The sequence below is a fragment of the Phytophthora sojae genome (genome assembly GCF_000149755.1).
Source record: "Phytophthora sojae unplaced genomic scaffold PHYSOscaffold_4, whole genome shotgun sequence".
Lineage (NCBI taxonomy): Eukaryota > Oomycota > Peronosporomycetes > Peronosporales > Peronosporaceae > Phytophthora > Phytophthora sojae.
Genome location: NW_009258118.1, coordinates 2,452,116 through 2,472,790, shown reverse-complemented (window position 1 = coordinate 2,472,790; position 20,675 = coordinate 2,452,116). Strand labels below are relative to the sequence as shown.

Genomic DNA, 20,675 nt, shown 5'->3' with positions numbered 1-20,675 from the left:
ACTGCAAGCTTTCCTTTACCCATTATGGCTGTCGGACCATCAACGCGAGTGGCCTACCATGAAGATGCAGCATTCCCCGGTGCCAAGGACGCTGCGGCTCAAATGCTCAGCACTGTCGATCAATCCAAGGCCATCAGCTACGCCACGCTCGAAGACGCCGTCGTCGCGGTCAAGAAGGACGACGCACAGTTTGCCGTCCTGCCCGTCGACTCCGCCACCTGCGGCAGCTGCTACGAATCCTACGACCTCCTGATCAAATACAACCTGGCCGTCGTGGGCGAGTACGAACACTCGGCCAAAACCTCCGACGCACACAGATTCTGGATGGTGGCCAAGACGCCGGTGGAGCCCTCGCCCAAGACGGACCAGTGCAAAACGTCGCTCGCCTTCGCCTTTGCGTCGGGCAACGCGCACGGCCAGCTGCACCGTGCTCTTGGTCTGTTCGCATCTCGCGAGATCGACCTGAGCAAGATCGAGAGCCGACCGTGGAGCAGCGCGCACCCGAGCGCCGGCAAGGCCGAGTTCATCTTCTACGCGGACTTGAAAGCTCGCCAGAGCGATGCGAAGGCTGTGGAGGCGATTGCGGCGTTGAGGGCGATGTGCTCGTATGTTTGCGTACTTGGGTGCTACTCGAGCGGCGCGGTGGAGACGACGAATGGTGCTCCAGATGCTGTTCCGCAAGAGCTGACCATGGCGCAGAAGTATCCGTTGAGTCCCGTGTTTGATAACACGACTATCGCCAAAACCATTGCAATCTTTGGGGTAACGAAGGAAATGGAGGCCTCGGGCAAGCTTGTGCACTCGCTGTGTGTTGGCGAACCTGACTTCCCGCCCCCGAAAGTTGCGATGGACGCCGGCATCAGGGCGCTTCAGCAGGGCCAAACCAAGTACTGCGATATGCGTGGCATGGCTGGACTGCGTGAGATCATTGTCGAGTATTTTTTTTAATAACGGTGAGGTGTATTGAGTTACTGGCCATGTATCCGAACTTCAAGATCATTGTCGAGTACCTTCAGCGCACGAAAGGCGTCAAGTATGACCCCGATACCGAAATCCAGATCTGTAGCGGTGCCCAGCAAGCCCTCTACAACGCGATGCTCGCAATCTGCCGCCCACGTGACAAGATCTTGCTGCCTTCGCCGTACTGGGGCAACTACGAGGGCTGCATCACGCAGGTGAAGGCTGGCCTCGTTCGACTGCGCAACAAACTGGAGGAGGACTACCTCATCAACCCGACGGAACTCGAGAAGACTCTGACCGCCAACACCAAGACGAAGATGATGATCCTGTGTAACCCCAGCAATCCGGCCGGCACGCTTCACAGCCCCGAACACCTGGAGAAGATCGCTGCAGTCCTCCGCAAGCCGCAGTTCCAACACGTCGTTGTTATCTCGGATGAAATCTACGAGCAACTGGCCTTCCAGGATGAGGGAGCGGCTGAGCGCAAGCACGTCAGCTTTGCCGCGCTTCCGGGCATGCACGAGCGTACAATCCTCATCAACGGCTTCTCCAAGGCGTTCGCAATGACTGGTCTGCGCGTTGGCTACATGGCCGGCCCCAAACACTTCATTGAGCCCTGCCAACTCATGCAGGGTCAGACCACGTCATGCGCCAACAGCGTGGGTCAGATCATGGCCATCGAAGCCATGAAGCTGGAGCTGGAAACGATCGAGCGGGGCGAGGTTCGTATCGCCGAGGACCTTCACGATCTTGATCTGAAACGCCAGTACATCGTGAAGCGCCTCCGAGCGATCCCCAGCATGCGCTTCGCGTACCCGACAGCGGCCTTCTACGTCTTCATGGACTTGGCGCTGTACTTCGAAGGCAAGAAGGCGTACACGACCGGTAAGAGCGAGGTTCTCGACAATGTCAACGATTTCTTCGAGTACTTGATCCGTACGACGAGCGTGGCTGTGGCCCCGGGATCCGACATGGGTGAGCCGTATGGACTCCGAATTCGTACGCGGGTCCGATGGACACGATGGTGCACGCGATGGATGGGCTCGAGTTCGCGCTCAACGCGCTGACTTTCGAGTAAGTGTAGTGGACCATCATGCTGCACGAACCGAAAGAGTAACAAGTTCGAGTCGTGTCTCATTCGATCCAAGAAATCTAGCAGGGTACATTGAGTACGTACACTTGGCTTCTACCGGTAATCCGCTTCCCGTTACTCTCGATGACAACTCACCAGGTTGCACGCGGTGTAAAAGAAGAGCGGGAGCACCAAGTTGTCAATCTGCGCCGTTGCTGCTTCTAGCACACTCGTCAAAAAGACAGCAACGGTGAGTAGCGCCAGCTACGCGGATACACATTGCACAACCAATCATTAATTAAAAGATGAAAACACTTTCAGAGCACGTTGAAAGCCAACAATTCGACGTACTTGGACGTATTCCCCATCGACATAAGCTCGCGTGTGATAGTCGTGAAGCGGAATCGAGGCGATCAGCATCGAGAAGAACACCGCTGCAGACCCTTCTAGCATCTTGCCACCGAACACTTTGCGTCGGCCCAAAGTCGATCCCACCACGGCCCCCATTGCGTCTCCCACGCCTAACGCCAGAACGCCAGTATTCACTACGAGCGGAGAGGGTCCGCTAAAAGAGGGCGCGAGCCACAGCGGCAGCGCGCAGCCAAGCAACAGATACGAGTGGGTCAAGATGATGCGACCGGCCTCGCGGTGATCGATGAACGTCCGCATGAACTCGGCGATGGATCGGCCAAATGGCGGCAGCGCCAGCGCTCGTACACACTCCACGAGGAAGAAGACGCTGAGCGCCACACCGTAGCTCAGTGACAGCATGGGTACGTCAAAAAGAGACGCCGGACCCAGCATGACCACCACCAGCAGGTGGAACAGCTTTCGCGCCACAATGTTCCGCAATGCGAAGCGGTCGGTGATCAACGCGAACAATGGGACGAGCACGACCAAGCACGTCGCCCAGTACCCCATTAACATAAATCGCGGTGGCAAGGACGAGGGCGGGCTGCGCGATTCGGAGAGGAAGTCGAACAGCCAGCCGAACGGATTCCACGTCTGCAGCAAGAAGCAGCTCCACGGATACACGACTCCGCCCACGACCGCCACGGCCGTAAGCACAAACCCCACACTACCTCTTAAGGGCAATGGCTGGGCAACAGCGGTGGGTGACGGCGCTCCATACAAACGCAGCAACGGGATCAGCGCGATACACACCAGCAGCGACCCCAACATTCCAACTTGAAGAGCCAAAACGTAGTCCGGTCGGTCCATGTCAAAGAGCAGCCACGGGTGGAGGACATTCGGCGGCAGGTCGATCACGTCAACCTCGTTCAGCTGCATACACCGCACATACCAGCAAAGCTCAAACCTCGTCAGCAATCCCCTCCCTCAGTCAACAACAGCCAGCAATAGATCTAACCACGCACCCAATTGACGGTGGACAGCACGAGGTCGTAGGCGCACAAGCCGACGCCCTGCGCCACCAGTAGAGCTTCGCCCACCGTGAACGACCGAGGCAGCAGCTTGAGGTCCGCAGCCAGCACCGTCGCCACAAAGACTCGTCCCCCCGTCGCCAGCAGGAACCTCCACTCCGCCTCCACAGGAGTCAGAAGCCCGAACGCTGTCGGTAGCAGCACCCCATCCACGAGGACGTTGACGCTGAGCGACGTGACGGACCCGAAGACCGCGACCTTGAGCAGCGCACTCACGCCGACGGAGATGCTGGTCCACGCGTAGAAGAACGTGACGCTCGAGAAAGCTCCGTCCTGGTAGATCTCCGCCAGCAGGCGACTCAACAGCACCAGAGGCGGCAGCACGCAGCCCACCACCAGTCCGGCGTCGCGTTCCTGTCTGCATTACCATTGTGCTACTGAGTCTATTGCCCTCAAGGACGATCGCTGTCAAAAACTCAAACTCCGGACCTGGAATCTCGGCGCAGCTCCTTGGACAGCGTCTGTGGCCTGAAAATCGACTGCAGGACGGCGGACAAGCCCAGGATATGCAGGACGAACAGCGCGTGGGACATGGTGGTGGCCTGCAGCAGCCGCTGTTCAGTCTGAAGCTGTTCACCTGCCTCCTCCTCCTTCTGGACGAGGTGCGTGGCCCACCCCGCGGCCAGGACCAGCGCCAGCGCCTCGGCGACCTGCGCGCGGCGGCTTTCGCTCGACGCCTTGCGTGGCATGTTTTTGACACACACACACAAACGCAGGTGTCAAAATCGATTATGGACATGGATGAACCGTTTTCGACATTTTGACCAACTTCAACTTGCTAGCACTAACCGAGTTACTTGTACGCCTTGCCGGCGTATTTCTTGAGCTGTGACAGCAGGTCCTGGTACACGAGCTCGTTGGCGTTCTGAGCCCAGGTGAAGTCCAGGTGCGAGAAGGCTGCGACGGTCTTCTCGTGCACGATGGTGCCGCTGGGTAGTGCGGACCGGATCTGCGCGATGTCGGTGGAGGTCGCGAACGTGTCGGTGGCGCCAATGTAGAAGCCCGTGCGCGGGTAGACCATCTTGCCGACTGGGTAGGCGGGCGGGTCGAAGCTGCCGTACACAGCCTTGTTCTTGCAAATGAGCGACGAGCAGAGGTTGATCCCCAGGAGACGCACGCAGCTGCAGCCGTAGTCGTACGACGCGAAGGTGTCGTCACGGATGCCTTGAGCGTAGTGGGCCATGTTTTTGACAGAGGTGCCTGCGGGGGTCTGCGAGAGGTAGACGGGAATGCGCGTGGCGTTCAAGTTGTCCGATGGTCCGGCGATGAGACTGATTGCCGAGTTGCAGATCTCGGCCACGTTGGTGCAAACGACGTCCGACAGAAGCACTGTAAGAAGGTCGTTGTGCGGTAGGAAGCTGGTGAAGCCGAGGTTGAGGAACATCTCATCCATATTTTCTTTCGCTAACGCCACAAAGTACTCGGCGGTAGTGTGACCCGTCCAAGCCACTGGTGCCAGTGCAGCAAAGTAGTCAACCTTCTCTGCGATTTCCTGGTTCTCGGAGAAGCCCACGAACGCTTGTGTGGTGCCCTCCGAATGCCCCACGTAGCTCACCGTCGAGCGACCAGTGGTGGCCAGTATGTGGTTCACAAACGCCGGCAGGTCGTAGAGACCCATGTCCTCCAAGTGAAATCCCAGAACTCGTCGTCGTCGGTGGTGTAGTCCAGGTGCGAGCGAGACCAGGTTGTGCCGCGGTTGTTGCCGAGCCAGACGTCGAAGCCGGCGTCGGCCAACACGTAAGCGAGACTTTTGTTGCGGAAGTTGGAGATGAACGTGAAGCTGCTGTCCAGCAGACCGTGTTGCAGGTGGACTGCGGGCTTGTTGGGAGCAGCAGCAGAGCCGGATTGGCTCTCGGCGTAAGTCTTCGGAAGTCGGTACATGGTGAGCACGTATCGATCCGAGGTGGTGACTTTGTGCGTCTCGATGGCGTAGCTGCGAGCTTGGACGATCTCGACGACGGTCTTGTCTGTATCTGGGTCCGCTGGGGCCCGATACCCCAAAGAGAACCCCGGGACTTCGTTTGCAGCTTGGATGGACATTGTGACGATACGTGCCAGTAGTAATAGCGCAATGCTGGCTACCGGTACTAGCCCACCAAGGATTCTACGAGTGCATTGCCGCATCGGGCTTTCGATGACTCCAATCAGTCGTGAGCCCTTCAAACTCCAAGAAGTTCTGTCATCATACTCGGAGAGTTGTGTGGCTAAATAAGGCCAAATCAATCCCGTCGAGTACTAGAATCTAAGTCTATGAATAAGATGATGTATTGCTGCTACCCCAAGATTCGATCGAGCAAATAGCTACAAATGTCGACTTGAAGCCATGCGCAGCTTCACCACCGTTCCCGCCGTTACGACGTCATGTATTCCAGCTTGCAATCTACCCTTACCGATTCGTGTAGATGGAGGCTGGTTTGACTCGAATACTACTGCATAGTTCCTTCAAACCCGGTGAACTTGAAAACCCGCGACACTGCAAATACAGGAACGAAGACACTGACCAGCGTGCTGTCGCGAGTGATACTTGCAGTCTGATACATTACGTCGAAACCTTACATTGTACACTAACAGCTACTAGACCTACTCAAAGATCAAGGACTTGAGCAAGTTCTCCATGCCGTCCATCGCGTGCGCGATCGCCTCCATCGAGCTCGCGTACGAGATGCGCATGCCGAACTCGTCGCCGAACTCGGAGCCCGGCACCACGGCCACGTGCGAGTGTTGCAGCAGGTGCGCGCAGAAGTCGTCGACGCTTGCGAGCGCCACGCTCTTGTCAGCCATGAACGCCTTCTTGCCCTTGAAGTAGCTCGACAGGTCCAGGAACACGTAGAAGGCCGACGTCGGGTACGCGAAGCGCACGTTGGGCATGGCGCTTAGGCGCTTGACGATGTACCGGCGCTTGGTGTCGAGGTTCTTCATGACCTCGGTGATGCGGCGCTCCCCCTTCTCCATGCACTCGAGCTCGTACTTCAGCGCCTCCACGGCAGCCACCTGGCCCACCGTGTTCGGGCACGACGTGAGCTGCGCCTGCAACAGCGTGCACGGGTCGATGTAGTACTTTGGTGCGGCGAGGTAGCCCACCCGCAGACCGGTCATGGCGTGCGCCTTGGAGAAGCCGTTCACCAGCAGCGTGCGCTCGTACATGCCCGGCAGCGTCGCGAAGCTCACGTGCTTGCGCTCGGACTCGCCCTCGTCCTGGTACAGCAGCTGCTCGTAGATCTCGTCCGAGACGACCACGACGTGGCGGAACTGCGGCTTGCGCAGCACGGCGGCGATCCGCTCGAGGTGCTCGGGGCTGTGCAGCGTGCCGGCCGGGTTGCTCGGGTTGCACAGGATGATGGCCTTGGCGTCCGGGTGCGCCGTCAGCGTCCTCTCCAGCTCCTGCGGGTTGATCAGGTAGTTCTCCTCGAGTGTCGTGCGCAGCGGAATGGGCTCCGCGTACACGAGCTTGACGATCTCTGGGTAGTTGAGCCAGTAGGGCGTGGGGATGATGACCTTCTGGCCGGGACGGCACACCGTGTAGAGCGCCTGGTACACTGACTGCTGCGCACCGTTCGACACGAGCACCTCCGTGGCTGGGTCGTACTTGAGCCCCTTTGCCTTCTCCAGGTACGTCGAGATGAGGCCGCGCAGCTCCAACAGCCCCTTCATGTGCGCGTACTTGATGTTGCCGTCGCTCATGGCCTTGGCACCTGCAGCCAACACGCGCTCGTGCGGGTTGTAGTCGGGCTCACCCACGCAGAGCGACCAGACCTGCTTGCCCTCGGCCTCCATTTGCTTGGTCTGGCCGTGGATCAGCACGGTCTTGGCGACCGTCACCTTTTGGAACATGGGGTTCAGCGGGTACTTGTCGGCCATGGTGATGTTGGTGCCGGTCTCGCGGCGGCCGGTCTTGCGCGCTAGCTCGACCGCCGTCAGGGCATCCGCGCTCTGCGCCGTCGCATACGAGCCCAGCACGCGCACGAAAGCGCAGATCTCGCTGAGCCGCCGCATGGCCGCCGCCATGTTGGCATCCGTGAGGTGGCCCTGCACGTCTACGTAGAAGAGGTACTTGTACCTGCGGGTGTCGACGGCCGTCTCTCCGTGCTGCTGCGGGGCCTGGCCATCCCATGGGCGGCTCTCGATCTTGGTCAGGTCCAGGTCGCGCTGCGAGAAGACGGCGAGTGCGCGGGTGAGCATGCCCCTGGCCGAGCTGTCCTTGAAGCCGAAGACCAGCGACGTCTTGAAGTCGACGCCTGCCGTCTTCTTGTCGTCCAGCGCCAGGTCCTCCTTCTTGGACAGCAGCAGGAACCGCGTGTACGATGACGACGGCGTCGACGATGCGTCCTGCGGCACCGGGGCGGCCTCTGGCTGCTGCTGCTGAAGGTCGTACTCGCCCACGACGTGCAGACCGTACTTGAGCAGCAGGTCGTAGTGGGCGTGGATGCTGCCGAGCGAGGACGACTCGATGGGCAGCACGGCGAAGTCCACCTCCTCGTCGTTGACGGCGGCGCATGCGTCCTCGACGCGCTTGTAGGCCACGGCCGAGGCCGAATTGTCCACGAAGTGGCGCGCGGCGCGCTCGGCCTCACCGCCCTCGTACGCGATCTTGAGCTCGGCTCCCATGACTCCGAGTTGAAGTGGCTGGATGGTCGGGATGTTGAAGCTGCAACGAGCTTGTCGCCGACGGTGTCAATTGGGGAATGGGAGCTTTACGACACCAAGTTGCCAAGACGGCGGGGACAGCACGGTGGGCTCGATGCCGAGGGCGAGGAGAGCGGCTCTGGTTGCGTGACAGCTCCCGCGTCACCCGAGAAGACTAGCGAGATCAAGCGCGGGAAGCTTGGGTGATCAGCTTGCAATGCTTCAGTTTTGGTGTCGGCGACCAAGCAGCATGTTTGGTCGCGTCTCTCGCTGCGACCAAACGCTTTGATTGGTCGCGGAAAGCCTCTTTTATGGTCGCGGCCCAAGCCGAAAAACCCAAATTGGGTTTTACACTACCGGTAGCGGATTCTTCCGAATAGTACACCGGTATTACAGTAGTAGTATAGACGATATTATACCTTGTTCCAGTGTTTACTATTCGGATGGGTATTGTATTAGGAGGTATTTAGTTTAACTTGGACTTGTCAATTGCAGCGCAGAATGGAAAGTGCTTGATCGAATTACGAGTTTCCTTGTCCACGTGTCCTACACAGAGCGAACTTACCAACATCTTCTAGAATGTCCTCGACGCTTCCATGACCAACACTCTGGAACGCACTGTAAGTTGCCTTTCTCCGTACTCGTAGACAGGACCAGCAAATCCTTAACATTTAGTAGCTTAGGCAACAGAACAGTCATTAGTTATTAGATTATTAGAACTATAAACAGTCACGAAGGAAAGCCACTACCACTATCGAGTTCACATCGTTGATTGTTATGAGAGTCTCAAATGCCTCTACCTGAATATTTTGTTATTCTTCTCAGTTCGCATTACGCGCGGCCTTGGCAGCCTTTTCTGCCATCTTATCTTGTAGCCATTCCAATATGCGAGAAGGTACTGATACTCCTTTTTGTGGTTCGCAAGTCTTTGGAGAGCTTCCACCCTGTCCGCCTTATCCGCATTGTACAAACCGCTGAACAAGGTTTTCATACCTGCCTTGCTGTCGAGCGCATCATCGAGCTTCTTCACGTCGATGAGGTCATCCACCTTTGCTGCATTAAAGGTCCTCTCTTCGTCCCCTTCGAAGACCCTCAGGAACCGCCGAGTCATGTCGATAGTCTCCACCGAGTCGGACGGCACCCTCTCCGAGAGCGCGTTGGTAGCTGATGCAGCACCGCTTTTCGCGAGTAGGGCGACCGCAGTGACCAGGAAGTCGTAGCACACGCGCATGGTAGACTGAGGCTTGGAGGATTGGAGAGTATTGCTTGCTAGGAGGAAAATTGCGGAATGAACAGGATTTTAAAGCACAAACCGTGCATGAAGAGCAGAGCCGGTGAATATAAATAATTATCTCTATCTGAAATTGATTCATTTAGACAGCTCATGTCTGCGACAAAACCCCAGCGGAGAGCTGCTATCCCCGGTGGATCCCTGATGATGCTGGGCTGTCGATGTGTGATGTACTGTATCTCGCCTGAGTGGAATATGATGAGAAAAGATTAAAAGCTAGAGTAAAAGGGATGACGACCGTGTATGATACAAAAACGGATGGGTGCCTTGTGCAAATCAATCAAAGGATGAATGCCTCGTGTGCGTCCAGTACAGGCAAACTGCGCTCGCTGATACGAAGCCTTTGGGATGACATTATGCTTGCCCCTTGTGTAAGACTTCATTTTGACCCGCAGGGGTTCCACCGAACCCATTTATCACGATGGTGGCTTCCCTAGAAGGCTTTCACCTGCGGAATCGTGTAGGACGTAATTATCGACCTGAACGCTAGAACCAGCTAGAGGAAAAGGTTATCAGCTCCCCTGAGAAGGAACGGGTGTATTAGAAGAAAAAAACGCGATGCCATTCGCTCGCATTCCGTGTGTCCGAAGGCCCTTCATCGCTACGCGTCCAATAAAATGCATGTAAAAACACTAAGCAAGTCATCCCTCTTCATAGAAAACACACGGAAGCCCACCGTTTGAAGGTTCGTACTAGGACTTCAGCCTTTTCACTCTAGATTTTAATCCGCACCCGAATATAATCACAACTGTAATCCCATGTATGTACGTTTGACCGAGAAATGGCGTGAGCTCTGGCTGAGGAGGTGTATTACGCAAGCCGAGTTGTGATTATATTCGGGTGCGGATTAAAATCTAGTGTGAAAAGGCTGAAGTCCTAGTACGAACCTTCAAACGGTGGACTTCCGTGTGTTTTCTATGAAGAGGGATGACTTGCTTAGTGTTTTTACATGCATTTTATTGGACGCGTAGCGATGAAGGGCCTTCGGACACACGGAATGCGAGCGAATGGCATCGCGTTTTTTTCTTCTAATACACCCGTTCCTTCTCAGGGGAGCTGATAACCTTTTCCTCTAGCTGGTTCTAGCGTTCAGGTCGATAATTACGTCCTACACGATTCCGCAGGTGAAAGCCTTCTAGGGAAGCCACCATCGTGATAATGGGTTCGGTGGAACCCCTGCGGGTCAAAATGAAGTCTTACACAAGGGGCAAGCATAATGTCATTCCAAAGGCTTCGTATCAGCGAGCGCAGTTTGCCTGTACCGGACGCACACGAGGCATTCATCCTTTGATTCATGCTCTTTCGTAAGACGATACTTAGCCCCAGAGAGCCTACCGTAAGACAAAGCGTCTTACGATTTGCAATCAACTCATTTAGGCTACATCTTGGTTTTATTATACCAGTGGCTACATCGTATTTTGTCCGTCAAAACGTAAGACAGTATGTCGGACAACAATTTGCACCATGCGATTGGCCAAAACTTTCTGCACGAAAGAGGGTAGTGTAGTTGCGTGCGTTCCTCCATTGAGCATGTAGGAACCCGAGGACAACCGCTTTGCCGTTTTTGAATTGCTCGTACCACCTACAGTTGAGCCGACGAAATAAGGCGCTCACAAACACGAACATGTAGTCGGTAGTGCGGCCCTACTGCCGACTACAATGTACACGCTTGTTTGAGAATGGTTAAGAAATAAATGCACCCGAACCATTAGCCCAGCTTGACAAACAAAACGTTCAGGGCTTTATCGTGAATTCTAGTTAATGCATAACCTAATAGAGCCCCTCTTCCTCCGGTAGTGCGGCCCACGAACCCTGTCGTGTCCTCTGAGGACGCCTCCGAGCGAAACAATGCACGATGAGCGCGCACACATGCTCCGCACCGAGGCGTTGTCGGAGGACGCGAGGGAGTAGACATTCAATACATTATGGGATCTTACCAAAGCCATGAAATGAACTGTTTTGTAGTAGCAACAAGGCAGCGTCAGCCAGTCTTGGTATTTGTATTTGTTGCGGTTTGCTTGGCTGCCTTACTCCCGGAGGCGCACACTGCCGCAGCTCCACCTACGTCGGTAGTGGACACCTCCGACCTCACCCGCGGCCACGTGTAGGCAAGCTGTTGGTGGTGTCGCAAACGACGTGAGGGCCTCTAAGAGTCAAATGAGCGGCGAAACTTCTCGGGAATACATGAAAAATGCCAAAGCTAATGTAATTGATCAGCCCGGCTGAAGGCGCTTACCAGTTTGCTCGGCTTGCTACTGTAGTACTAGGAAACCTAAACGATCTAAGCTCGCCGTGGTGTCGCAGCGCTCCTCCGCACAGTTCTATCGAACCGCCAATCATTACTACCACTACTATGCGGCGCCCGATATTAGTCAGGATACGAAGTGCAACGAAATGCATCAAAAAGAGTAGCGAAGAGGAACGCGGGTCTTCCTAGCAGAGCCTCTGCGCCTGGCAGTGCCAACAGAATTGGCAAGTCGTACTATTCGCCAATCAAATCACTAGATTTGATTTGTCGTCAAACTGTCTTACGAATGCTCGACACAAGTGATTGATTTGCACAAGGCGCCCATCCGTTTTTGTATCATACACGGTCGTCATCCCTTTTACTCTAGCTTTTAATCTTTTCTCATCATATTCCACTCAGGCGAGATACAGTACATCACACATCGACAGCCCAGCATCATCAGGGATCCACCGGGGATAGCAGCTCTCCGCTGGGGTTTTGTCGCAGACATGAGCTGTCTAAATGAATCAATTTCAGATAGAGATAATTATTTATATTCACCGGCTCTGCTCTTCATGCACGGTTTGTGCTTTAAAATCCTGTTCATTCCGCAATTTTCCTCCTAGCAAGCAATACTCTCCAATCCTCCAAGCCTCAGTCTACCATGCGCGTGTGCTACGACTTCCTGGTCACTGCGGTCGCCCTACTCGCGAAAAGCGGTGCTGCATCAGCTACCAACGCGCTCTCGGAGAGGGTGCCGTCCGACTCGGTGGAGACTATCGACATGACTCGGCGGTTCCTGAGGGCCTTCGAAGGGGACGAAGAGAGGACCTTTAATGCAGCAAAGGTGGATGACCTCATCGACGTGAAGAAGCTCGATGATGCGCTCGACAGCAAGGCAGGTATGAAAACCTTGTTCAGCGGTTTGTACAATGCGGATAAGGCGGACAGGGTGGAAGCTCTCCAAAGACTTGCGAACCACAAAAAGGAGTATCAGTACCTTCTCGCATATTGGAATGGCTACAAGATAAGATGGCAGAAAAGGCTGCCAAGGCCGCGCGTAATGCGAACTGAGAAGAATAACAAAATATTCAGGTAGAGGCATTTGAGACTCTCATAACAATCAACGATGTGAACTCGATAGTGGTAGTGGCTTTCCTTCGTGACTGTTTATAGTTCTAATAATCTAATAACTAATGACTGTTCTGTTGCCTAAGCTACTAAATGTTAAGGATTTGCTGGTCCTGTCTACGAGTACGGAGAAAGGCAACTTACAGTGCGTTCCAGAGTGTTGGTCATGGAAGCGTCGAGGACATTCTAGAAGATGTTGGTAAGTTCGTTCTGTGTAGGACACGTGGACAAGGAAACTCGTAATTCGATCAAGCACTTTCCATTCTGCGCTGCAATTGACAAGTCCAAGTTAAAGGTTATGAGCCCAAACGCTTCCAACCCGAACGAGATACTCACCGACGATAACTACTTCATGTGGGAGTTTAACGCCCGCATGGCGTTGGCGAGGAAGGGTCTCCAAGTGCCGCTATGAAGCCAGAAGACGCAGCGCCCCGCGAGACGGAGGAGTGGAAGGCCGCCGACATGAAGGCGCTGGCGGTAGTGGCGAAGATGCTAAGTCCGACGTACCAATCCATGATCCGGGACGCGGCATCCGCGCTTGAGGCGTGGGAGACTCTGCGTGCTTTCTTCGTGAAGCAGACGCTTCACAACCGGGTTCAACTGCGGAAGAAACTGCATGATTTTGCGCTGGGCGCAGGAGAGGATCTGATGAAGCACATCGTACGCTTCGACGAGCTGTGCGCACGATTGGCTGCTGTCGGCGAGACGATGCCCGAGGACGAAAAGTTGGTCATTTTGCTCGGAAGTTTGCCCCCTGAGTACGATGCAATGGTTCGCATCATTGAGGCCCACGACAAGGTTACGCTGCTGGACGCAAAGGAGATGCTGCGTCGTGAATTCGAAGTGATCAAGAAACGCGAGGAGAAGGAGAAGGCGTTTAAGGCGTCGACTCGCGAGCGTGGTGGTCGTGGTGGCCGTGGACGTGGACGCGGAAGCGGTTCGCGTGGTGGTGGTCGTAGTACCGGCGGTCGTGGACGTCGGCCGAGCAAGAATGAGTTTCGCGGGAGCTGCTTCAGCTGCAACCAGTTTGGACACAAGCCCGAGAACTGCCTGGAGTTGAAGAACGACAAGGCCGGAAATGAGTTTGTATTTTCGGCGACGAGCAGCGCCCAACTACGTGCAACGATGTGGCTGCTCGACAGCGGTGCGAGCTGTCACATGACGGACGAGCTGGCGGACTTCGTGGAGTATCAAGAGTTGAAGTCGCCAATCAGCATCGCGGTCGCGAACGGGCAGCAGCTACCCGCAAAAGTAAGAGGATCTGTGCGTTTTGTCCTCCGGAGTGGTCGGGTGGTCAAGCTGACGGACGTCTTGTATGTGCCTCAGCTGGACAGAAAGTTGGTATCGGTCCCGGCATTGACAGCACGTGGAGTAAGGGTGCAGTTTGAACGAGATCGCGCTACGCACATCGTGGACGGAGAGGTCGTCGGGGTGATTTTTCGCAGTGGCAAACTGTTCGCGTGGCACGTGAATCAGTTGGAACAAGCTCAAGCTGCTCAAGCGGTCGGCAACACCAAGCAGGTCACTGACAATGTGCTATGGCACGCCAGGTTGGGAGTAGTGGGTCATGGAACATTACGCCGGCAGTTTTGTTCCTTACCGTAATTTACCACCGAGAACATTCCTGAAACCTTCTTTCGGGACAGCAGCGATTTCAACGACGACCCCTCTCGACCAGATGAGAGCGAGAGCCACGTCTTTTCGATATGAGGGTAGCTTTAGAACCTGAACCGGTCAGATCTAATAGACGTTGATTTGACGACGCCCACTTTATAGCGAGAGCCACGTCTTTTGGATCTTAGGGCGTTTCGGGACCGCTCGTTCAAACTATATTGATAAAACCAATAGAACATTACACCGGCAGTTTTTTATTTTCATAATTTCTTACCGTAATTTACCTCCGAGAACGGTGCTAGAACGATCTTTGTGGATAGTCGTCCGTTTTACCAACACGACCTCTCAACCACCTCAGAGCTCGAGGAGGCGTCCGTTAGCCAGCGACCAGACGCGCGACCCTGTAGTCGTGCAGGATCGCACATGCGAGGGTAAGAACATGACGATCGAACTATCTTTCGGAAAATACAAAGCTCAATCCATTGAGGATGTATTCAAGAATGATCCTGGATACTGTCGTTGGATTCACAACCAACCCAGTCTCAACATTAGCGAGGAAATGAAAATCTTTCTTCACTCAAGATTCCTAAATAACGATAACTCCTATATGATGACGTGGGGGTAAGTATCGAGGCAAATCTTTACAGCAGATCAGTAAATTGGATCCAGGCTATCTCGATTGGCTAAGAAAAAGTCAATTCGTGATTGACAAGTGTCCAAAGCTACTCAAGGAGCTGAACTAAAAAATATCTCTATTTTTACTTACGCTGTAGTGAAGTCTAGAACCTCTCCGGTTAGTCTATCAAACGTTAGTTCCTGTTCGCTTATTACGAGGATCAGCATATTCACACCTTGGCATCCGGCGTTCGTACCTTGGATCTGAATAGCCTGAGGTACATCGCGCTCAGTCAGGCGAGTGACATCGGCAATAAGCATGCGGTTTGTGAGCGACCACGTCTGATAGTCAAGTAGACCATTTACGAGCTCAGGGGTTAGATCTCCGTTAATCGCTGAAATCTTAGCAATTTCGTTGGTAAAGTGGTGGAAATCATAGTCATGACTGATATCGAACACCTGAGTCGAGCCAATACGAACGTTAGAGTTGCGAATCGAAGACCCGGGCTGAAGCGTGTATGGAGAGCTGTCGAACGGGCTCTGGAACTGCTGAACAGTAGCAGAAGCACAGTTGTTTGTCTGTTCCGCGAATGGTAAAAACACAACATATTTCGCGTTTTTAACACTTGCCGATAGCTGTAAACAAAAGAAGCATTTAGTTGAGTCGAGGACTTACCAATACCAGCACGCTGGTAAAACCACTGTGCGTAGCAATCATTGTAGCGAACCTTTTTAACCGGCTTAGAGATAATAGCTTGAGGGTTCTCAAGATGAACGAAAGGGACATACAAACGAGCAGTAGTAAAAGGCATGTATGTACCATCGATGGTAGGTTCAAGAGCATTTACAACCGCTCCCCAAGCAACACTAAAACCAGCAGATGCGGCAAGCACACCATTCATCGGATTACCGGTAGCAGAAGCGGCAATCATGACCGGATAACTATCACCAGACGATAGAGTAGGAGAGGTTAGCGACATACCCTTTGAAGCATCTACCGCGACTACAGACGTTCCCTGATTCACATGGAAACGCAGGCGAATTTGAGGGTTAGCCATTAAGTCAAGCTCACGGAAGATAGGATACAGATCGGTGAGTTTAATTTTAAGCATGTAGTTCCACGTTCCCATGATTGCGTTAGCAGCAGTACCACCAGCTACGAAAGCTCCACGCGAGGTCTGGTTAGAAATGGTAGTCGATGCAGCAGCACCACCTACCGACGGCCACGAGCTGGAGAAGTCAGCGCCAGCCGTAGGAGGATTCGATAGAAGGCGCTTAACGAAACCATCATTAGGAATAGTTGCACCACCAGGAGGAGCCGAGACAGCAAAGGAAGACGAGAATACCATGGTGTTTGAATATCCATCACCACTGGTAGATGCGGATCCAGAACTGTATGATACCGACTGAGCAGCGTCAGGGTACAAGAACGATTCAGCTCCGTGCTTTTCAACGTACTGAGGGCTGTAGCCAGTCTGAGCACGAACGTTGTTCCAAAAGAGCTTGTAGTCAGCCATAGAGACGATAGTCTTTCCGTTTAGTTCCAGACTCAGACTATCAATAACGTTCCAATTTCCGCATTTTAGAGTAGCGCATAGACGATTGGCAGCGGCAGTTTGAGCAGTGCCACCATTCTTCATTGAGACCTTGTAGGGAAGCATAATGTAGGCATCACGAAGGCTTGCGAAGCCCTCGGAACCGTTAAGCTGAGCCGTAACATCGATAGTGATGACACCATTCTGGTACGAACCCTGATTTAGGTCAATAACGTGCGGTACACGCTTGCTCGAAGATACCTTGATCTCCGGGTCGCTCTTAAGCGAGCTCTGGTACAAGTACTGATCGGATAGTTGAGTTTCGCTCATCGTTGAATCTATATGGATCCTAATATAGTTTGATAAAATTAAATACTATGTCGCACCTCATCAAGCCAATCACCTCAGATCATGATCTCATCGAACTCGCTGAGAAAATGAACGTTCAACTCGATAATATATTCGAATCAAATGAGATAAAATCCCATCTCCCCAAGAAAGGGTCATTTCTGATTCTACTTCGCCCTCCTAATCTTGAGGTAGGACACTGGACGGCGGTTCATAATGGTGAATTCTTCGATAGTATGGGGGAAGGACCACCAAAGAAGTATGGTATCGATCGATACAACACCAAGCAATACCGAGGAACATATGGAGACTACTGTGGACCATTCTGTGTCCTATGGCTATATTCGAAGCAATACCGTAAGCCAAATGTATTCAAAACAATGAAAGATCTAAATTTGACAATTCTGGAATAAATTTAATTCAACGTATATAGTAATCATGTATCGCGAATTAACAATCTCCAGTGATATTCCTGCGCGGAAGCTTACCAAAGCTTTCAAGACTGGTAAGCTCAGCCTCACCTCAAGCGAACTAAAGGGTAGTGGTTCAGTCATCCATCTCCACCCTGCTTCGTTTGAAAAGGCGCTCAAGGCTCGTAAAGCTGGACGCGGTGTCAGACTCGACATTACCAAGCACGAAGTGAAGAAGGGCTACAAAAAGGCTCAAGGAGGCTCTATCTGGTCCAACGTATGGGGAGGGATCAAGTCTGCATACAAATTTGCTAAGGATTCAGGTCTACTATCCAGAGCCGTTGGTGCGGCGGTTCCTGCTTTAGCTAGTTATGCTGGTCAGCCAACGGCTGCTGTTCCAGCCAGAGCTGCAATCAAGTCCCTAACCGGCATTGGTATTTATGATTCCGATAGCGACAAGGAAGGAGGGCGCGTATCAAAGGCTGACGTAAAGAAGTCTGCAAAGAATGCTCTTGCATACACGAAGCGCAAGGGGGTCATCACCAACGCGGTCGATGCTGGAGAGAAGTTCCTACTATCAAAAGCTACCAAGCCGGAACATGAGGATCTAATCAGATCTGTGCGAAAGGAGGTTCGTCGCCGCTATGGTGTAGGCGTAGCAAAGAAACGTCCAGCGAAGGGCTCGCCAGAGATGAAGGCTAAGATGGCTGCGCTCAGGGCACGTCGTAAGACTGGTGGTTCGTTTACGTTGTAGCCGCCCTAAAAAAATACTCTGGATGTCTTATTTTTTTGGACGAATCAGAAGCATGATGGATACCGACGTATCTCTGAAAATCATTTTTTTATCATTGTGGTTATAGATACTGAGTGTAATACTAGCTCGAGCGCCATTATGACAGTTCATCCACGCATACTGGCTCGGTTTGTATGAAATGACCTTTCCAATAGCGGTATCACCTCTATCAAAAGCACTGACAATATCACCAAAAGCCACGTATTCGGTTTTGATCAGATCGCAACGAACGATGTAGGAACTGGTCGGGTGAATCTGAGGAATGATGTTCGATAGCTGAGCACTTGCAACAGTAGCTGATGTGGAGGGGTATGTACCCGCTGTGAGACCAACTACTTTACCGAATTCAGCATTATCGATGATCAGACGAGGAACGCGAGTAGTAGTCGGCAATCCAGGACCACCAGAGGAGTATAAACCGGAGGTAGGTCTGGTCCATGTTCCACCGGTAGTTGGTAGAGTTGTAGGCGTAGGAGAGAAATCAAGCTGACAAGCGTAATAGACACTGTTAGCACTCATTTTGATATAGAATACCTTATTCCCCGACGGATCGATTAGATACGCCCCAGTATTGACAAGAGCAGTCTGAATGCTTCGGTTGATATCGTCATACGAATAATACCATCAGGGAGGGATACACTGATTGTGGATGTAATTGCAGCGGTAGGTACTTCGATTTTGAACGTTGTGTTCTGAAATTGCATTGAATCAATGTTATACTCGCTGTTATACATCGAAATCGATTGAATGGCACATACTACATCGCGGAAGTCAGCCGCCGATCCGGGAAAGGAGTATTTCCAGGTTGAATTGGTTCCATCTTGTACCAGATTGGTGCTGTCGGGTTTGATAAAGCTGGACATATTGATTATATGTTGTAGGCATATTTTTGTTAGATAAATTGGAATTAGTCCTCGATACGAATCGGTCTATCGAAGTTATACCTGATCTTACCCTTGACCGAATCAATGAAGAGCATTTGGCCCTTTCGCTCCGTGGCTTTGTTGTAATAATATACGATTGAACGCTCATCTACTCCCTTGATATCAAAATCTTTCACAACCATCTGGAGGTCTCGCTTAGAATTAGCTTTCAGGATCGCTACGTACTCTGAGTTCAATCTGATCATCTTGTCCGTTGCGAAGTAGCTGTGGCTCAAGAAGATGGTTGATAGCTTGAAGTGACACCCTCTAGTGAAGTAATGTGAGAACAAATTCTTCTGAAGAAGCTTATCGTTGCTGTAGTCATCGATGATGACGAGCTCAGGCTTATTGGAATTAATTGGTGTATGACGTACCCGTTCAACACGCGGAGGCGAGTCAGGGTCGGCGAATGTGATAAAGCCATCAAGCTTATCACGAAGATACTCATATAACTCCTGGTGAGGATTAAGAGCAATGATCGTTAGATGAGCAAATACGTGAGGAGAATGCTTGAGGATGAACATACATAAGTTGTTCTTCCCTGAGAACGATGGCCCCAGAACCACCATTCTAAACAGCGCTTTGATGTCAAGTGCTGGAATATCACCCATAGAGGCGCTTTTGAATTTTTTAGGGATTGAAGCTCCGAAATCTGGAATACCGCTCATGATTATCGTCTAAACTATATAGGATCAAGCAAAGATGAGTTCAGGTTTCTTATCCTAGCCCGATATTCACATCGCCGATTTATAATCCGGCATTCTTTCTCCAATTGGATGCCAGCGGGTTTCTAACGTATGACTATGCTCAGACTCTTTATCTGAACAAGTATGACTATCGCTTGGCGTGTCTCTCAAGGCGTAGCATCACCTGGTGTAGCGCTTGTCCCTGGAAGTGGTGGGAACATCAGTGGTCTTGGAGCACTAAGCTGTAGTAGCCTAACTGTTAATGGTGCTTCCGTTTCAGGTACCAACGTATGTAACTGATATTACTCCAGGTACTACCGCTATCAACAAAGCTGTGGTACTTGGTGCATCAGGTGAAATTGCTACTATTAGTAGTTTGACGGCAACATCGATTACTGGCACGCTGCAGACAGCGGCTCAGCCTAATATAACATCGTTAGGTACTCTAACCGCTGTAAATTGCTCGGGTAATGTATCGGGTACGCTAACAACAGCTGCTCAGCCCAACATTACCAGCCTAGGAACCCTGAGCTCGCTCACAGCGACGTCGATAACAGGAACGCTACAAACCGCTGCTCAGCCTAATATTACTAGTCGAGGTACGCTTAGCAATCTAACCCTTAGCGCTGGGGAACCGGTTTATTCATTCCGAATCTGAAATTTTGGGATGGAGTCAGTTCTTGGATAAATTTCAATCATGCTTACTTTCTCAATGTTATCGAAGGGGGCGCTTCAGCCAGTAGCGTTGTGGTTCTCAATAGTACGAAAGATCACTCAGGCATTCGCGATCTAACCATATCACGAAACTTTATAGCTTCGACTTTAATGTCATCGCCTACGATCACATGTGATACGATTAGTAAGTCAGATACTCAAACTATGAATGCAACGACCTTGAATATCAATCCTACTACGCTTCAACTCAGGGGAGATACTCTCAATGCTACAGGTGCGGAGCTGAACACGCTTGCTGGATGCACAGCATCTACCGTTGAGCTGAACTAT

The 20,675-nt window shown here is 52.4% G+C and overlaps 10 protein-coding genes across 10 annotated transcripts; 4 read left to right on the top strand and 6 right to left on the bottom strand.

Annotated features, from left to right (window-relative positions):
- Window positions 1–24: 24 nt before the first annotated feature.
- PHYSODRAFT_331275 (transaminase prephenate dehydratase 1-aminocyclopropane-1-carboxylate synthase activity) lies at window positions 25–2,038 on the top strand (the record flags this gene model as incomplete). Its single annotated transcript, XM_009528042.1, has 3 exons — window positions 25–930; window positions 969–1,896; window positions 1,941–2,038. 3 exons carry the CDS (start codon window positions 25–27, stop codon window positions 2,036–2,038), a joined length of 1,932 nt encoding a protein of 643 aa, XP_009526337.1.
- Window positions 2,039–2,167: 129 nt separating this feature from the next.
- PHYSODRAFT_501611 (hypothetical protein) lies at window positions 2,168–3,214 on the bottom strand (the record flags this gene model as incomplete). Its single annotated transcript, XM_009528041.1, has 2 exons — window positions 2,168–2,296; window positions 2,384–3,214. 2 exons carry the CDS (start codon window positions 3,212–3,214, stop codon window positions 2,168–2,170), a joined length of 960 nt encoding a protein of 319 aa, XP_009526336.1.
- Window positions 3,215–3,396: 182 nt separating this feature from the next.
- PHYSODRAFT_314695 (hypothetical protein) lies at window positions 3,397–4,163 on the bottom strand (the record flags this gene model as incomplete). The annotated part of the gene is made up of 2 exons (XM_009528040.1): window positions 3,397–3,832; window positions 3,904–4,163. 2 exons carry the CDS (start codon window positions 4,161–4,163, stop codon window positions 3,397–3,399), a joined length of 696 nt encoding a protein of 231 aa, XP_009526335.1.
- A 104-nt stretch (window positions 4,164–4,267) lies between these two features.
- Window positions 4,268–5,514, bottom strand: PHYSODRAFT_331273 (hypothetical protein; the record flags this gene model as incomplete). The annotated part of the gene is made up of 2 exons (XM_009528039.1): window positions 4,268–5,095; window positions 5,188–5,514. The coding sequence occupies 2 exons, from the start codon at window positions 5,512–5,514 to the stop codon at window positions 4,268–4,270; spliced, it is 1,155 nt and encodes a 384-aa protein (XP_009526334.1).
- Window positions 5,515–5,993: 479 nt separating this feature from the next.
- Window positions 5,994–9,328, bottom strand: PHYSODRAFT_346122 (hypothetical protein; the record flags this gene model as incomplete). The annotated part of the gene is made up of 2 exons (XM_009528038.1): window positions 5,994–8,119; window positions 8,997–9,328. 2 exons carry the CDS (start codon window positions 9,326–9,328, stop codon window positions 6,055–6,057), a joined length of 2,397 nt encoding a protein of 798 aa, XP_009526333.1. The 3' UTR covers window positions 5,994–6,054.
- Window positions 9,329–12,279: 2,951 nt separating this feature from the next.
- PHYSODRAFT_285902 (hypothetical protein) lies at window positions 12,280–12,714 on the top strand (the record flags this gene model as incomplete). Its single annotated transcript, XM_009528037.1, has 1 exon — window positions 12,280–12,714. One exon carries the CDS (start codon window positions 12,280–12,282, stop codon window positions 12,712–12,714), a length of 435 nt encoding a protein of 144 aa, XP_009526332.1.
- Window positions 12,715–15,352: 2,638 nt separating this feature from the next.
- PHYSODRAFT_502704 (hypothetical protein) lies at window positions 15,353–16,840 on the bottom strand (the record flags this gene model as incomplete). The annotated part of the gene is made up of 1 exon (XM_009528036.1): window positions 15,353–16,840. One exon carries the CDS (start codon window positions 16,838–16,840, stop codon window positions 15,353–15,355), a length of 1,488 nt encoding a protein of 495 aa, XP_009526331.1.
- Window positions 16,841–16,947: 107 nt separating this feature from the next.
- Window positions 16,948–17,271, top strand: PHYSODRAFT_503548 (hypothetical protein; the record flags this gene model as incomplete). The annotated part of the gene is made up of 1 exon (XM_009528035.1): window positions 16,948–17,271. One exon carries the CDS (start codon window positions 16,948–16,950, stop codon window positions 17,269–17,271), a length of 324 nt encoding a protein of 107 aa, XP_009526330.1.
- Window positions 17,272–17,296: 25 nt separating this feature from the next.
- Window positions 17,297–18,128, top strand: PHYSODRAFT_502701 (hypothetical protein; the record flags this gene model as incomplete). The annotated part of the gene is made up of 3 exons (XM_009528034.1): window positions 17,297–17,923; window positions 17,986–17,990; window positions 18,023–18,128. The coding sequence occupies 3 exons, from the start codon at window positions 17,297–17,299 to the stop codon at window positions 18,126–18,128; spliced, it is 738 nt and encodes a 245-aa protein (XP_009526329.1).
- An 840-nt stretch (window positions 18,129–18,968) lies between these two features.
- PHYSODRAFT_502193 (hypothetical protein) lies at window positions 18,969–19,652 on the bottom strand (the record flags this gene model as incomplete). Its single annotated transcript, XM_009528033.1, has 2 exons — window positions 18,969–19,322; window positions 19,368–19,652. The coding sequence occupies 2 exons, from the start codon at window positions 19,650–19,652 to the stop codon at window positions 18,969–18,971; spliced, it is 639 nt and encodes a 212-aa protein (XP_009526328.1).
- Between the last annotated feature and the right edge of the window lie 1,023 nt (window positions 19,653–20,675).